The sequence below is a fragment of the Orcinus orca genome, chromosome 15 (assembly GCF_937001465.1).
Source record: "Orcinus orca chromosome 15, mOrcOrc1.1, whole genome shotgun sequence".
Classification (NCBI taxonomy): Eukaryota; Metazoa; Chordata; class Mammalia; order Artiodactyla; family Delphinidae; genus Orcinus; species Orcinus orca.
In genome coordinates, this window is record NC_064573.1 from 45,764,488 (window position 1) to 45,783,037 (window position 18,550).

The 18,550-nt window shown below is 43.5% G+C and overlaps 1 protein-coding gene across 1 annotated transcript in view; it reads left to right on the forward strand.

The window, feature by feature from the left end:
* The first annotated feature begins 877 nt into the window (after positions 1–877).
* CDH2 (cadherin 2) overlaps positions 878–18,550 on the forward strand; it is a 215,623-nt gene continuing 197,950 nt past the window's right edge. The window contains exon 1 of the mRNA XM_004273726.4: positions 878–1,266. Coding sequence (XP_004273774.1) covers positions 1,207–1,266 — 60 coding nt within the window. The 5' untranslated portion in view covers positions 878–1,206. The remainder of the gene's footprint in view (positions 1,267–18,550) is intronic.

Genomic DNA, 18,550 nt, shown 5'->3' on the forward strand with positions numbered 1-18,550 from the left:
AGCCCCTCCACCTGCCGGGGCGGTGCTCTGCGCACCCCAGGCCTCCCTCCAGCGACCCCCCGCTGGCTGCAGCAAAAATGGGGCGCTTCGGCTGGGCGGGGGCGGGCGGCTGCCGCGGATCCGGCCGGCTACCGCTGCAGCTTGGTGGCCTCCGATTGGCCACGACGCGGGCGGGGAAGCTCGGCGGAGGAGGGAGGCGGGGGCGAGGGCGGCGGCGGCGGGAGGAGATCCGAGCGGGGAGCGGGCTGCGCAGCCAGGCAGCTCGCGGGGCGGGCGAGCGCGGGGAGAGCGGCGGCGGCAGCTCGCCCTGGTCGCGCTCGCGGAGGACGAGCGGGGCGCGCAGGCGGCGGCGGCGGCGGCGGAGGGGGTTGGGGCGGCGCGCGCGAGTGAGCGGCGCGGGGCGAGAACCGGCGGGCGGGTTCCCGGCGGGCGGGAACCAGCAGGGGCAGCCGCGGCGGCAGCTACGCGGGACGGAGCCGCGGCAGGAGCGGCCGCGCCGGACCCTGGCCTCACCCACGCGGGTCGAGGCCAGAGAACAGTCTCCAACTCTCCCAGGGACCGGAAAGGGGAGCCCAGAAAGGGTCCTCAGCCCACACGCAGCGGGGGCGGCGGGACAGCTGCCCTTTGTGGGCGTAGCGCTCACGGCCCGAAGCGCCCTCCCCGCGGCGCTTTCGCCGCCGTCTTCGTCGTGCCGAGCGGCCCTGGAGAGGGGACCCGGAGGAAGCAAAACCCTGAGACCGAAACCTCGCGTTGCGGAGCTCCTGGGGGGTGCCAGCCGCTCTTCTTCCACCTCCGCATCCTCCACCGGCCAAGGTCCCCGCCGCCTGCATCCCTCCTGGCTTCCGCTGCGCTTTGGGCAGAGCAGCCTGCGCTGCCACCGCGGCCCCCCCCCCACACACACACAGAGACACCCTCACGCGTACGCCCGCCTTCTCCCCCGCCCCCTCCCCAGCTCCTTGATCTCTCGGTCTGTTTTATTACTCGCGTTGCGAGTCCCGCGGACTCCGCGGCCCGCTATTTGTCATCAGCTCTCTCTCCATTGGCGGGGAGCGGGGAGCAGCGGCGAAGGGGGTGGGGTGGGGAGGGAAGGGAAGGGGGTGGAAACTGCCTGGAGCCGTCTCTCCGCGCCGCTGTTGGTGCTGCCGCCGCTGCTGCCGCTGCCGCCGCCGCCGCCTCCGGCTCCTCGCTCGGCCCCTCTCCGCCTCCATGTGCCGGATAGTGGGAGCGCCGCGGACCCTGCTGCCGCTGCTGGCGGCCCTGCTTCAGGTACGCGGCGGTCCCCGCGGGCCGGGCCGCGGGCGGGGTGGGGCGGGCGGCGCCGGGTCCCTTTGTTCCCCGCGCCGCTGCGGGGCCCGGCTGCGCACCCGGGAAGGGAGTTGCCGCACCAAGCGGGCGGGAGCTGCGCAGACACTAGGCTTGGGCAGGGCGCAAGGGCAGGGCTGCCGGAGCCAGCCGGTCTCCCGCGCCTCTCTTGGCGGGTCCCGAAGGGGCCGATCGCGGGCTCCCTCTGCTCCTGCGGGGTCAGGCGAGCTCGCGGGGCGGGGGGTGTCCCTAGGCAGCAGAAAGGTGAGGTAGGATAGCACTCCTGTTTTGCAGTTTTCCGCGTTTCTCGCCCTTAGCATTGAACTTTGCTCCATTTTTTGTTTGTTTGTTTGTTTATTTCTGCAGGGATGGGTCGCGAGTTTGCAGTAGGAATTCTCACTGTGGTATCTTAGTTACGGGACTTGCTTCCACCCCACCTCACCCTGGCACCCGCGCGCCTCCCGGTGCCCAAGGGCTCCCCCGTCCTATTGTCTTTATTGCAGCTTAGAGTTGCTTCTTATTTTTGTTTTCCTGCCCTCACAATTTTTTTTTTTTGAGTCGGTCCTACCTGAAAAGAAAACCTCACCCCCTAGCCCCAAAGAGTCTACGCGGGTCGGCGCCTCCGCACCCAGCCCCTGGCCCGCACGCCCCTTATCCCGCCGGGCGGGGAGAAGTTCCGTTACTCGGCTTTTATTCTTCTCCTGTCCGGCTGCCTCTGCCCTGCGTGCGTCCTGGGGGCGCCTTTACTTTTCACGCCTTCGGGAGAGCGCCAGACAGCCTTTCCCTGCAGTCGGTACCGGGAGGCTCCTCCGCGGCAGGAAGCACCTGCTCCAGGCTGGTCGCAGCCTCCCTCCCCACTCCGCGCCGCGGATCCCCAGTCCGGCCGAGCGCCCAACTTTCCCGCGGCGTCCGCCCGGAGGATGTACCGAGGCCCCTCCCGGCTGGCCAGTCGGGTCTTGTGAAGCGACGCCACGCGCCGCGGCTGCGACACCCGCGCTGGGCGGGGTCCGGGCGGGGGTCGCGAGTCTGCCCCCGCGAGCGGCGGGGGCCCCAAGCAGCTGCGGGAGAGGGGCGTGTCCGCCTTCACTTTAGGGCAGGATCTTCAGGGGAATCCGCCTGAAGGGCCCCCAGCGCACCGCCGACGGCTAGGAGTGGCCGGCCGGTGGCCGCTCCAAAAAGTGCGGGCGCGGCTTGGAAGTGCCTTTGCCACCGGCGCGACCGGGGCAGAGACAGATGGTGCGGATCGTCCCTCTCTGTGGTCTGCGTGAGTCAGGGCCTGGCGCGCTCCGGCCGCGGGCGCCGGGGGCTGGATCGGGCTGGCGCCCGCGGTCTCTCACACTCCCTCCCGCCACCCCCTAGAGGGGTGTGGGCCGCGGCTGCGCCGAGCCCTGTCCATGGTGCGCCGGCTCCGCGCTCTCCTCCCCCGGGTCCAGTTCTCCTACTTTCCGGCTTTCTCCCTCCCACTGGCTCCCGGGCCGCCCGGGTCCCGCCGTTCCTTTCTCCTTTCTTGGGTTTCTCCTTTTGTTCTTATCATCTCCAGCTGGTCTTTTTCTTTCCCCTTCCCCCATTCGCCAGTCCGCTCCCCCTCCCCCGTCCCCATTCTCTCTCCTGACTCGGGGGTTTCAAAACTGTTAGACATTTTGGCCTCTGCACTTTTGGGGAGTGGATGGAATTTCTCCTAACTTGGGGGAGGAGACCTGCCAGTCACTTGCTAACAAAAGTACCTCCTGTTATAAAACCGCCCTTTATTCTTGGAGCGCACACTCATTATTTCACCTCCTGTCACTTCATTTATTGTTTCTTCTTTTAAAATGGGGTTTATTGAAGAGGTTAGGCTGAATGGGGAAGAAGGAGAAAAGTGCTACTTCAAGTGTTTGAAGTTAAGGGGAAAGCAAGATAAACTTAACCCTGTGGACATCAGGTTTTTTTAAAACAAATATGTCATAGATTAAACAAATCTCACTTTAAAAAACATTATGTTTTGGATATCATGGCATGGTCTGACTTATTTACAGGCAACTTATAATAAGTCCTAAGAGTGTGAGTCCAGCAGTGGATGGTATGCTCACCAACTTTTTGATCTGAAAGTAAGTTTTAATTGAATACTGTGCAGTGAAGTTAGGACAGGAGGAGACGTTTGTTGGTCGCTAATAACATGGGACTAAAGTGTGTACCACTGGAGCAATCTCATTTCCTCTTTGAGTCATATGCCTTGAAACCAGGTGTGGATTTTGTAGGTCATTTTCTTTTATTTCCTTAAGCATTTTTAAAATACATCATTTATAAATCACGCCCTTCCCTTTTCCATTGTATGTTCTTTCTCAGTTTCTTCCAAGCCAATGTCTTGTTGACTTTTATAAACCTCGAGGAAAGGGGAGATTAAAACTTTGTCATCAAGTTTGGGTTATTCACGGGTTCGAGTCGAGCAATAACATTGAGTGGTTTGCAAGGTCATTAGAAGTGGAAGCAGAGCAGTTTATGCAACACGAGTTTTAGGGTTAAGTGCACCTTGTGGATTGTACACACTGAGATTGGAAATGACTTTGTGCTAATGGTCTGATTTACACACCAGAATAACACAGATCTATCCGCAAGGTGAAAATGGCCCCTCTGCAGTCATCTGCTATTAAAAGTCTAGGTTTTTGTTTGTTCATTTGTTTTCAGGCCAGACTAAGGAGTCATGAGTTTTAGAAAAGAGAATGAGTAGGTTATTAGTGTAGATAACGGAGCCGCCTTATTTTTTTCAGACCAGTTAAAGAAGAATAATTGAATATTCAAAAGGACTTTATCCCTTTAATTAACTGAAGTGTTCTTTTACTTGGAACACTTTTTTCACTTTGAGAGAATCTTTACTAGTTGAGTTATTCTGTTACCTAGATTTACATAATTCTAGTCAATTTTGCATATTATGATATTCAGGTTTAAGATTTTCTCTATTCTTCCTCATTTTAGCTTGAGGCATTAGCATCGTCCTATTTTTAAAAAAAGCAGAATGTGAGCATTAAACTTCACTGATCAAGGGATATCACAAAGTTATGACAAGCTTTCCTTTTAAATTACACAAGTGACTTTCAAATCCTTAAATAGATTTATCATCAGGAATAAAAACCAATTTTACTACCCATCCAGTAATGAATAGATTAGAAGCCTGCTTTGTTTTTCTAGTTCACATTTTAATTGCATAGCTGCATTGTTCTAATTTAAATATGTTTGTATGGGTTATGAAGAATCAAGGACACCTCCTTAAGATTCACAGATATTCTAGATTCTTAGGCTTATTGCCTTGGTTCTGCTTTCAACCCTGGATGAGGATGTATGAAAAAAGATGCACAAACCATATGTGATTTTCACCTATTAAGTGTAGACGTTCAAGGCATTAATATTCAACACGTGAAATGTAAAAAAAAGCTTTGTTTTAGAATGTGGAAAATCTAGGATACAATAATCATTTTAAGTATAGACCATATATGTATTCACCATGTTTATTTGATTTTCAACAGCTTTGTAACAAGTTCCTATGAAATTAAGAATTAACATAGTTGGTGTTCACAGTTTATTCCACTTATGCGTCTCTGCCCTTTTTTAAACTTGTGGCATGTGGCCATGACTAACAAGTGGTGCATTGCACATGTTCTAGGGGTGATTTGAAAAATAATTTGTGTATCCTAAAATATTATAAACATATTTTAAAATTATATACATAAATTAAAATTATATATAATTTTTTAGGCCTTAATTGCAAGTTCAAAATTTACTTACAAAGTAGACTTTCATACCTTCATCAGAGTCCACCCTGACCTTCTTCTAAAAGTTTGAACTGAGATTTTAAGGGGAAATTCTTTTAGATAGTTTGTATTTTTTACGTGTAGAGACTCAATTCTTCTTGGAACAGATTATTTTGGTGACAGTGTATTGCACCAAACTGTCCTTAATTTCCGTTTTCATTAAAAAATCTTCAATTCTTAAATCTGTTGCGCCTCATTAAGCTTTAGGGTTATTAATTGTGAAATGTCAGGACTTAAAGCAACAGTTAATCTTGCTTTAAAACGCCTTCAAAAAAATCCTCATCCCCATCGTGTTTTCAAAGGGATAGTCTCAAGTTAGAAGAGTGATTTAAAAAAAAAATCAGCTGTTATTTAAGAAGTGTAGTGTTTGTATGTACTTTCTATGGGTTTGCCCAAGTTAACATTATTCAAATTTGCTCTTTGGGCTCAAATACAAAAATTAATCAGGTTTAAGCACTGCACAGACTTGTGGTGAATTTCATCAGCCATTTAAAAAAATATGATAGATTTGGAATTTGGGTTTTGTTATTTGAGTAATTATTTCACATCTGCCATGAGTACACCTTCTAGAATCTATTTTCAAGTTGGGTTAAGAACTTTAAGCTGAAACATAATTTGTACCAACAAATCATTACGCCTCACATTTCTGTTTTTTTCCTTCTACAAATTTATTTTTGTTTGAATTTTTCAGTAAATTATGCCAGTTAATTTGAGCGGATGATAGTCTTTGTGTATTTAACTAAATGTAGATAAGTTTTAAATTAAGCAAACCTATTCATGCCAGGGAGGAAGTATATACAGATAAATATTGTAGTAAGAGCTACATCTTCTGCATACCAAGTGATGAGTTTAAAGTAGGCAGAAGGTGAATTCAGGATCTAAATGGGACCTTGTGAAAAATTTGAACTTAAAGATTATGATTTGTGTTACAATCGAGTTTTTAAGCTCTATTTTAGATTATGCGTAAATACTGCTCAGTTTTTCCATCTTACTCTCTTTAGGACCCAGTGTACTTCCTTGTCTGAGCTTCCAACTGTACTTACAGCAGGCAGGCTCTTGGGTTGCATATATATGCGCAGTACGTAGGTTGAGGACTGCTATCTACATGCGTTCCCTGCAACATTTACCACAATTTGGCATGAACTGTCAATTGATAGTTAATTGATAACTTTGTGTGTGTCATCCAAGGTGGTTTGGGCACAAAGAGTATAATAGCTTTGTTCTGTGCAAGTGAGCTGCCCTGACATAGTGTCAAGGTCAAGAGCTAGTGTCAAGGGCAGAAAGCCTGGGGTTCTAATCCGGTCCAGATGTAGTTTAGTCTCTTAAACTCTGCTGACCTCATTTTCCTCAATAATAAAACCTCGGGCCTGGTTGGATTAGTTGATCTCTAAGGGACTTTCTAGTTCTGTGACTCTTGGGACTGCTTAAAATATCCCAAAATGATTCCTTTTCAAAGACTTTGGAATGACTTTAATAACTAACCTGAAATGCAGAGATTTTTCAGGTATTCAGAGTGATAGAGTATGATTTTTGAGGGCTGTTGACAATAGTTTATCATATATGATAGCATATCATTCAGCATTAAGAATATAGCTCTTTTGGATGGACCTAGAGATTATCATATGAAGTGAAATAAGTCAGACAGAGAAAGACAAATATCATATGATATCACGTATGTGTGGAACCTAAAAAATGCAAATGAACTTATTTGCAAAACAGAAATAGACTCACAGACATAGAAAACAAACTTATGGTTACCAAAGGGGAAAGGAGGTGGGGAGGGATAAATTAGGAGTTTGGGATTAGCAGATACAAACTACTATGTATAAAGTAGATAAACAACAAGGACCTACTATATATAGCACAGGGAACTATATTCAGTAGCTTGTAATAACCTATTAAGGAAAAGAATCTGAAGAAGAACTTATATACATATATATATATGTATGTATGTTTAACTGAATCACCTTGCTGTATACCTGAACTAACACAACATTGTAAATTAACAATAAATAATAGTTCTTTTTTAAAAAAAATATGGCCTCTTGACCTAGCAAGTTCTTCTCTAGTCATTTTTACAGATATGTCTGTATTCATGATGTATGCATGATGTATATATTTACACATACAGGGATTTGCATTGAAGCATTGTTTATAATTACAAAAGATCAGATTAGATGGTCTCTGAAAGTCCGGTAGGGACTGATTTAATAAATTGTGGAATAATGTGCAGTCAGATTTGAGAACCCCTGCTGTGTGGAACAAAACATTTTAGTTCTACTTACAGTTCAAGAAAATTATTGTTAAACCACCTAATGTTTTAGCATAATCACTAGGTATCTACCTAGAAAAGCTTCAGGGAAGGACAGCCAAAATCATCAGTGGGATTTCAAGGCCTCTGAATGAAGAGGAATTGGACATAGACCACAGAGAGAAGCTATAACTGAAGAACAGAAAATCAATGAGAGTAGAAATAAGATGAAGATGACATACACTAACACTAGAACATCCTAAAGTTGGGTTGAGAACAACCCGTAGCAGGCTGAGCTTATAAGTAAGTCCAAGGAAAATTGGCTAAATTTAATGGGTAGTTATGTAATAGATAGTTTGCATGTTGTATCATGGAATGACCACACTGTGCTGAGTTATCTGTGCCCGAGAGATTATACTAGTTGGTTAAACCATTAAGATATTTCTTACATTCTCTTGACTGATTGAATATTTAATTTTTAACCTGTTCTGATAGTGAAAAGGTAGCCTAAAGTGGACCTTACTAGTACCTAGAACTTGAGATGCAGAAGAATGTTTAGTATTAGAATCAGATGTTTTGGTCTACAGCCTCAATTAAGTAAGATATTTAACTTTCTCAGGTAGCATTGGGAGTGTTTAGTGTTTTGGTGAATTAAGGAATTAGTAAAAAAAAAAAAAAAAAAAAAAAATTAAAGGATCATAATTTGGAATCTTTATTATTCCAGAAATTATTGGAACTAGAAATGTGAAATGACTCTCTTTATCCTCATTATTATAATAAATTTTGAGTTTATTCAACTTTCTTCTATTGCATTAAATATCAAAATTTGTAAAATTCTGGCAAAGGGAAATCTAAATTGTAGGGACAGGAAATAGTTTAGTGGTTTCTGGGGCTGGATATGGATGGAGACAAGAGATTGGTTACAAAGGGGCATGAGGGAATTTTGTGGGTGACAGGAATGCTCTAGAACTTGACGGTGGTGGTTAGGTGAATGTATAATTTTTGAAACTCATTGAACTATACTCTTAAAATGGATGCATTTTATTGTATGTAAATCATACCACAATAAAATTGGTTAAAATATAAATGACAATTCACACATTAAAAAAAAAAGTATCGAATTTCGTATTACTGCTTCCAGTAAGGAATCTAAGGAATGCCCTTTCAGTGTTTTTTTTTCCCCATATGCAGTTCTAAGACATTTCACAATTTATTTTATTTTTAGTAATAATCAGTAGGTCATTCATATAAGTCAGAAGAGCACACATGCCAGATAAAACTATTTGAAACTTTAGATATTTGCTGTCATCTCTTCAAATATTTTTTTTAAAACCAACGTCTGGTAGTACTAAACCTTAAAAATGAAATAAGTTTAATTGTAGGGAAGGAAATTAACATGTTACCTCAGTTAATTATTTCTATAACCTTGTAACATAGGTGGTTTTATTTCCATTTTAGAGACTATCAAAGAGGGAGTCAGACAGTCTGAGTATTTATTGTGAGAGTGCATAGTAGAACCATATCTGGTTATAGCAGAGTTAAGCCTGACTGCAGGGCCCAAGGTGTTTTCCCTCCACCAGGCTGGGACCCTTTTAATATGATATTCAGGGAATGAATATCGAATTAGAGGGAAATTTCAATTCCTCACTACTGAGTTTATAAGGTTTTTGTAAAGTAGTTAACTTTTGAGTTACATTCTCTATTTAATTTTGACCTTAAATAGTTTGATTTATTTTGGCATCTGAAACCAAAATTTAATGCTTGGTTAAGATTTTCATTCTTTTTTTTTTTAATATGTTCCCTTAGAGAAAGAAGAAAAAAAATCTTAGGTAAATGATTCATAATCAGTTTTATAATGTTCTTCAGATTGTCTTGATCAACAAATAATGTGTTGGTAAGTACTCAAAAAATATCTTTTTGTGTGTGAATCCTGGAATTTAAAATACTTTCTAAGAGCCAAGAAAGCCTCAGGCTACGCATGGTTGTTTTTGTTTTTTGGGTTTTTTTTTTTTTGAAACTGTGTTTTTTCAATAAAAGTAAATTCAAGAGATTCTGTCATTGTGTTAAAACATTTTAATGTTTAATGGCACATTTTCCATGTTTGAGTAATTCGAATTACTTCTCCCACAAATGAAACCAGTTGACATCTTTTAAAAATATATACATCCACATCTACAACAGGTTTTTGTGTGACTGTTTTGTGGCGTGACTGAGTACACGCTGATTTGTTTGCTGCCCAGAAAGCCTAGAACTATTTTGTTTGTAACTTGACCTATCGTTGGTGGGTGGATACACTTGGCTTGACTATAATAGCAAACAAAATGTCTCTTAGTTGGTTGGGGAGCTGTTAAGCGAACTCTGAAATAAATCACTTAAAAAACATTAAACTTATTAAGTTAAAGGCTATGATTTAATCCCTATGCTTAACACAAATCTTTAATAAATCAGAGGCTGTGGCTACTTTAATTTTTTTTCTTTTGTTGTCTTAATTGGTTAACACAACAGTTCAAAGTCTGCAGTTCATTCTTTATGGCTTTCTGGTCCAGTTAGTAAAGAAAAGTGTGTTCTGTGCAACCAAAATATTAGTCTTTCACAGCTCCTTTGGTATACACCCCCACAAGAGCAACTCCAAGATTGGGTTCTCATGTCTTGCTTCTCATATTTCAGGAAATTCAAATTTTAAATTTCACACACACACACACACACACACACACTCACTCTTTATGAAAGTATCAAATGTATACGGGACAGTGCACGTATAAGTGGATAGCCTGCTGAGTGTTCATTAATTGATCATAGTATTTAATCAGCACTCAGTCAAGACACAGCATTCCAGCATCCCAGGGGTACCCTCTCCAATTTGAGCCATCTCTTCAGTGGTTACTATTTACTTGACTTCTAATGGCATATATCAGTTTAGCTTATTCCCATACTTTATGAAGTCGTACACTGTACGCCGTTTTGTAGCTGGCATCTTTCACTCAATTTGTAGAATCATCTGTATATTTGTATCTTATATATTTTTTAATAGTCACAAAATTAGGAAAGGCTCATGGACTCTATAGAAGGATCTGGGGGATGAAGGAAGGTGAAAGCTGAGTTAAAAACAAAAATAAAAACAGGCTGTTTCATTGCAGCTAAAGGTCACTTCAGTGTTCATGGTGTCAAACCACGAAACACCTTTTGTGGATTTTCCTACCTAGATATCTTCTTCTTTAGTTCTGGTAAATTGGCAATATTGTTCACCAAAAACCAAAGACATTTGGAATTTAGTAAGGTATAGCTTTTCTTGGCTTCCCTATATCAGAAGGAGGATGGAGACAAAGCACTAAATATCTTTTTGACTTGAAGTCTTAAAGCAGAAGGTTTGGGTGTTAAGACTAATCTTTTCAGTGATGCTTCTTAATACCTTCTCTGAGCTTCCTAGTGACCCACTTCTCAATGAGGTCCTACCCAGATTTGTTTTTAATTAATTTTTATTGGAGTATAGTTGCTTTGCAATGTTGTGTTAGTTTCTACTGTACAGCAGAATCAATCAGCCATACATATATATTTATCCCCTTTTTGGATTTCTTTCCCATCTAGGTCACCACAGTGCATTAAGTAGAGTTCCCTGTGCTATACAGTATGTTCTCATCAATTATGTTTTATACATAGTATCAAGATTTGTTTTTAATTTAAAAAAGGTTAAGTTGGGGGTTATAATACCACAGACTGCTAGTTTTCCGGCTGGTCAGTGCATCTTTGGGTATAGTTGATCCTCTTTTGTGTTTGTGTAGCTTTTTTAAATATCTGAGAGGTTGCCATGAAGGATGCGGAGCGCCATGCTTGTCCCAAGCTTTCTTTCTGAGGGCCTTTTCTCTCCATTTATAATACATGTTGAGTAGAGCTAGAATCTAGGTGGAGGATTCCATGCATAAGGATAAGGACTAAGGAATCCATATCCAGAGGGAATGGCCCACCAAGGGTCTGGTTTTTTTCAAGGCAGCTCTCATTCATTTATGTTTGTACATGAGTGGACTTCACAATATTTAGAAAGATTGTACTCTTGTGTGGCTTTAGCTTATTGATATCTAATTGGTACTTCACTTGTGTTCCGCCCTTACACATGGTTTTCTACCATAAAAGCAATTGTTTACATACAGTGTTTGTGTTTTCAGCATTAAATTTTATTTACAGTTCTGTCTTTTTTGTTTGACAGATAGCTAAGAACATTTGGGGAGAATCGCATAACCATTGATTTAATTTACCATCTGATTTATAGCTAAGTGCCTTGTAAATGAAGCTGAATTAAATCCGTGATTTGGTTTATGGTCTTTCCCTTTATTTGAGGCTGTCTCAATGGAGCTTTGTTTGAAAGGGGGATAGTGGTATATTTGAATGTAGATAACAACGGATTATGTGTAGATAGCTTATAACATTTTATGGCCTAGAATAAAGGCATTTTGGAAAACAGTGAGGTTACTTTTTCTAGTGTTTGTGTATGTAATGGATTTGTTAAGAATCGTCAAGACTCTGATATCTTATTTTCTGAAGTCTTGTTTCTTCATAATTAAAATAAATAATATATAATAATATACATAACATGTAATATGTATTATATATTATATATAGGTTGTATATATTGGAATAAAATTATATATAATAAATTAAATATATATACATATGGTGTGTTTCTGGAATACTACTTTGGTGGGTATGCCAAGATATAAATTGAGACTGTCCACCTCCAAACACAGTCTTCTCAAACATCATGCTGTATCAAATTATATTTACCTCTTTATATTTCCACATTGAGATATTTTGCTTATCTGAAATTTACTTTTGTATTTGGTATGAAATAGGAGGTCTTTTTTTTTTTTTTTTTGCGGTACGCGGGCCTCTCACTGTTGTGGCCTCTCCCGCTGCGGAGCACAGGCTCCGGACGCGCGGGCTCAGCGGCCATGGCTCACGGGCCCAGCCGCTCCGCGGCATGTGGGATCTTCCCGGACCGGGGCACAAATCCGTATCCCCTGCATCGGCAGGTGCCGACTGTCAACCACTGCGCCACCAGGGAAGCCCCGAAATAGGAGGTCTTAACATGTGGGTAGCTGTCATTTGTCAAAGAAAACTTCTGGTTTTTCTAAACAAATGCTTCCTCTATTAAGTACAGGTTGCCATAGGCTTCTGGATGTCCTTTTTTCTCTCTCCAATTGTGCTGATTGCCTAGTGAGGCAGTGTGCACAATGGTTAAGAATGTTGGCTCTGGAGCAGGACGACCTGTTTGGGGCCCTGGTTTTGACACTTGGCTGTTGTGTGAAGTTGGACAGCATGTGTGTCGTTTCTATCACGCAGGATGTCTGTTTGTAAAATGGGGGTAATAAGTAGTATCTGTCATAAGGTTGTTAGGAAGAGTAGGTGGGTTAATGTATATACATCATTTAGAAAAGTGCTTTCATATGGTAAACAAGATGTAAGATCTTTAACTGAAGATTTGGGGGTATAATCATTACCCTCGTTTTACACAAACATAATCAAGGGGTAATTTAATTGTTTGAATAAGTTTGAGTACTTGGTACATTCGAAGCGCTGTTCTGTGTTCAGTGTTCCAGGGGGATAACTTGTCCTTCTGCATGGAATGCTGCCAGTGCCCCTTAGATGGCATGTGGAAGCCACAATTGAAGGGCGCATATTTTAACATTCCTCCTTTAATTCTAACAGATGTTGTCTAGGCTGATACAATTAGGGAAAGGGATGAATATATATGGAGTGTCATTCTGTCAGCAATTTGATTTGGGAATTACAGGTAATCAAACAGGAGCTATTCTGGTGTCTTCGTAGGTCTGTCTCTTTGCTTCTGTGATTTAATTCTTTAATGTTCTTTTATGGACACAAGCGTGTGTGTGTGTGTGTGTTGTTTTGAGACTAGCCTGCAACCAGAGTAGGTTACTTAGTCTCTGAATGTTTTTAACATGATCATGAGGACCCAGCAGAGAGGAGAGGGTTGAGGGTAGTCTTATCATACTGGTTGATGCCAGTACAGAATCTGCAAAAACAGAGTGAAGGTAGATTCATTGTTCTTGTAGATGTTGATGATTTATTGATGATTAGATGCAAGAAATGTTACATTTAACTTAGTTTCATTCTATCTTAATAATATTGCATTATTTTTGAGTAATTACTATGTGCAGGCACTGTTCAAAGTACTTTACATTTATTAACTCATTTAATTTGCAAAAAAATTTTACTCAATTACGTATGAGGACACCAAAGTACAGATAGGTTAAACTGAGGTGCCCAAAGTTATTTTGTTAAGTGATGGAGCTAGGATTCAAATGCCAGCAGCCTGATGTCGGAGCCTGTGTTCCTAGGTTTGATATTTATTTGAATGTAGGTAAAAAAATTAAGGCAGGATAGACTTTTTAAAACAGCTTTTTCCATTGTAAAATGTGGTACATGTAGAGGAGTATATAAAGCATATATGCAGTTTAAACAATAATTAAAGTTTACAAAATATGTCCATACAACTACCAGACATCTTGAGAAATAGAATATTACCAGTGCCTTGAAAGTCTCCAGAGTACTGTTCCCATTTCCCTCCTTCCTCCCAGACATAACCGTTATCTTCATTTTTGTGATAATTATTAATCGATTTTCCTTATAGTTTTATCATCTATGTATATATTCCTTTTATATATGTGTAAATGTATATATAGAGATGTTTATATAAATGTGTATATATCATGCATATATGTGTAAATGTACCATGTATACGTGTGTATGTATGTATATGTGTGTATATATACGCAAATGTGTGTGTGTGTATATATATATATAATATATTTTTTGTGATTCCTTCTTCTCAGTATTATGTCCATAAGATTCATTCAACTGAGTCGTGTAGCTATAATGTATGCATTTTCACTGCTCTAGAGCACTGCATGCTATGAATACGGTACAATTTACTTACTCAGTTTATTGCTGATGGACTGTGTGTCTGGTTTCAGAATTTTGCTGCTGCAGACATTCCTGTACATGCCACCTGGTCGTAAGTGCCAGGGATACTCTAGGGCTGCATTTCCCAAATTTTAGCTTATATAAAAATCACCTAAAGCTTGTTAAACAGATTCCTGGCACGATCCCCTGAGCTCCTGATTCAGTACATCTCCAGCAAGCTCCCAGTGATGGAATGCTGGTCTGCTCTGGGGTATGTCCCAAGGAGTAGGATTGCTGGGTTACAAGTTATGTGCCTGTTCTTCTTTACCAGCTACTGCAAGAGTTGTTCTCCAGCTGCTCCACCAGCACCACGTACATACTTTTCTTTTTTCATAATCTTAGTATACATACTCTAGTTAAGCTTTAGCATTTTTAACGACCTGGTGGACTGCATAATGGTATCTCTTTTTGTTTCAATTTGTATTCTTTTGGTTACTAACACGATGGAGATTGTTTTTATATATGTTCCGGCCTTTCGTCTTCCTTGCGGTGTCTGCAGAGCCCTAGTCCATGGAATGAAGTTTGTAACTCGTCTGTAGCTTGGCCTTGCTATTTGTTGCCCATTCTCTTTGCCTAACGTTTCCAGTCATGGTTTGTATAGTATCTTTCCAAGGAGTGTGAGCCTTCTGGAGAGCTCACTTGTGATTAAATCTATTATTTGTGGAGTGCTTACTATGTTCCAGGCCAAGCAGGCTGCCTGCATTGTCTTATGTAATCCTCACCTCAGCTTCCTGAGATAAGTCGGCATCATTATCATCATCCATTTTACAAAAGTCTGAATGCAGCCTGGCTTAACCCAAAGGCACACCTCTAGGAACCTCCCAGGGTTTGAGTATTTCTTCCGCCCTGGTAACAATCAGGTCCTTGGGAGTCTCCAAGAGCTGACCCAGTGGGAGCAAGATAAGTCTTTCTATTCAAGGTTTTGTAGGATTGCAGCCTGGAGGAGAATTTGGACTCTAGAATGAAGTCTTCAAGGATCTCAATTCCAGGGAGCAACCTTTGGCCTTATGAATGGGAAAATCTAACACTGAGCCAGTATTAGGCTAGGCTGCTGTGGAAGTAGGTGATTTCTGTCTCTGGCCAAACAACCCCTAGTGGTGATTTTAAGAGATGCAGGTAACTGATTGGTTGACAGTGCTGTGAATTGCCGTTTTTCTCGACCTCAAGCCGGCTTGGCCCTGAACTGTAGACACCCAGCAATGCAGAGGCACATGTGATTCTCTGTTCCCAGGACTTGGGCTTCACCGAGCACTTGAAGAGACTTGGTTGTCTGCTCTCAGACCCTCAGTGTCCAGCCATCCTAGTGGTCTTGCGGCCCTGCTGGCGGTCTCAGGATGTTATTTGGCCTGGCTTCTTTTTGATCTTCAGCCTTGGCCTCTGAGTATTCAGTAATGTTGAGACCTTGTTGGTAATTTTGTTGTCTTTGAAGAGACCTAATAAATAGTGCTTCTTATCCATCTGAGTTCTGGATGAATAAGACAAAAGAGTCAGCAGATAAAGAACCACAATACAACCTTTATTACTGAGAAGGACGAGGGTAGAACATACATAGGTCGCTGAATTAATTCCCCTCCCCCTGCACCCGCCTCCCATCTTTAATGGTGCTGGATGAGAGCCAGCTTCCCACCTAGGGATCCTGCTGTTTTAAGGTCATCTACAGCATAGCAACATTTGCACTGTGGAAGGAGGCTGGGCATCCAACAGAAAAGAGGTGAGGAAGGGACCAGGTTCTGTGTGCCCAGTCGTTTCATCCAAACTGACCAGAAAGGTTGACAGAGGTTGGGGAGTGGGTGGAGGTGGGACGTTGCTCACGTAGCTCTATATGGAAGGAGGGAGTAAGGGTTCCGCTAAGCCTTCCGCAGAGTTTGCATTAACCATTGAGTTTATTATGTTCTTACCCATCAAGTGTGTGCTCATCCCAAAGAGTGGCAGTCACCCTCAGAGGGAGAGATGGACTCTCTCAGGACAGTCTTGCTCCCAACTTCATGAAGTCCTGGACGATCAATAGCTTTACTTTATAAAGAATCCTCGAGCCTAATGCAGCACGCAAGATGGTCACAGCAGCGCGGGCACATCTCGGAAATACTGTGTGTTAGATTCCAGAGCAGTGTGATAAAGCAAATACCGTAGTAAATGGAGTCACAAACTTTTTGGTTTCCTAGTGCATATAAAAGTTCTGTGTACACTATACTGTGGTCTTTTAAGTGTGCAGTAGCATTATGTCTACAAACGCAATGTACATGCCTTCATCAAAAAAGACTTCAGGGCTTCCCTGGTGGCGCAGTGGTTGGGAGTCCGCCTGCCGATGCAGGGGACACGAGTTCGTGCCCCTGTCCGGGAAGATCCCACATGCCGCGGAGCGGCTGGGCCCGTGAGCCACGGCCGCTGAGCCTGCGCATCCGGAGCCTGTGCTCTGCCACAGGAGAGGCTACAACAGTGAGAGGCCCGCGTAGAGCAAAAAAAAAGACTTTATTGCTAAAAAATGCTAACCGTCATCTGACAATGCACAGTTGCCACAAACCTTCCATTTGTAAAAAAGAAAATCAATACCTGCAGAGTGCAGTAAAGCTGCGTATGCCTGTAGCTGTGCAGCCTACAAAGTTGGAAAGCAAACCGATCCTGATCCTAGGAGAGTTTTTCTAGGCGACATTATGACCCCAGAGCCTGTTCTTAAATGTCCCAAAGACCGTGATAGGAAGCAGGTGACATCAGAGGGAAGGACTCACCGTGGGTGGCAAGAACCTTCCCTGGTCAAGTCTTTCCCCAATGCTAATGGGGCTAAGCCTGTTGTCTGTAAGTCGTGACCTTTGAACTAAACACAGAGGTCAAAGGGGAAATGGAGACTTACAGAGACAGAATATGCTGGATGAGAAGGAAGGGCACCTCCGAAAAGATGGGGATCGCCACCGGGGGTATTTTTGAACCTTGCACATAGGTGACAGTATCTCAAATGCCAGCTTCCTGAAAGAAAACCCAGAAGGCACAGGTGGGTCCCCTCCCCCCGGATAAATACACAATGCTAAATTTAACCTCCCACAGGGAGCCTCTCCCAGATGAATTTTGATTTGCAACCAGCACATTCAAACCTTCTACCTGGCCTTCCCCTGTGAGCCCCTTGAGGCTGTCAGCCCGCCACTGTCCCCAGCGTGGGTTCTGTTGGATAGATGACTGGGGGATGCACTGTCTTGGGAGCAGGTGTTTTCTGTCTCTCACCACTTGCTGTGGGGTTGCTTTGGCCAAAAAAGGCCATGTGCGGGGGAAGATTTCTCCTTAGTTTATAAAGATCAGTCCAGACTGCTTGGTGGAGGCTGGCCCTTGAGCCTGTGGTCAGGTTACAAGAAGCCAAGATGTGCCTTCTTTGGCCTCCGAATGCAGAGCAGAATTAGAGGCAGGCAATGCAGTGCCGCCCTCCTAGACCTGTCATTCATAATTTGAAGTGAGAACCTCCACAAGGCTCTTGAGTTCACTGCCATTTAAAAATAGCAAATATTGTTCTGCTCACTAGTCTTTAGGCAGGAGATGTTGAAATAATCCCCTTTTTCTGTGCCTCAGCTGTCTGCTCATTCACGGGCACCCCCAGGAGTCCTGAGCTGCCTCAGACCTTTACCAAGACCGTGCTGCTGCGGCCCTCACCCAAAGGCCTTTGCCATTTGGCTGTGGTCACCGCATGGCCTGTCTCCTTGGTCCATGGCCTTCCCTGAAGTCCAGCGTCTTTGCTCTGGGCCCTACCTCTGTAAACAAGCACTTTCCTAGAGAATAACCACCGTAAGTTGTGGTCACACATCAAGATCAAAATACCCTGTGGTTTAGGAACTAAAGCCTGTTGATGTTAAAAGCTACCTGCCCAACTATAAAAACCCACCACACTGCACAATCAAGACTGCAAACCACCAAGTTGAAAAGCAGGCAGGGCCCTAGGAAAGCACCCTTTCTCCCCTGCCCAGAGCCCCAGTACCTCCGCGACTGTTTTCCTCCCCAGCACTGGATTCCTTTTTTTATTATTTCTCAAAGTCTCCAGAGCGTACACCGAATGCCTAAGTCTTTGAAGGGGCCCAATAAATGGGACCTCTCCTCCCTGAACCAGGTTCTGAACAGAGTGAAATAGAAGCCATGAGAGTCAACAGTTAGGAAAGGAAAATCTCACCATGGTTCTGGTGAGATCTGGGCTGGAAGGCATGGCCTTTATCCGTGGGCTTGTCTGTTGCCAATATGGAACCCCAGAATTCCATAGACCTGC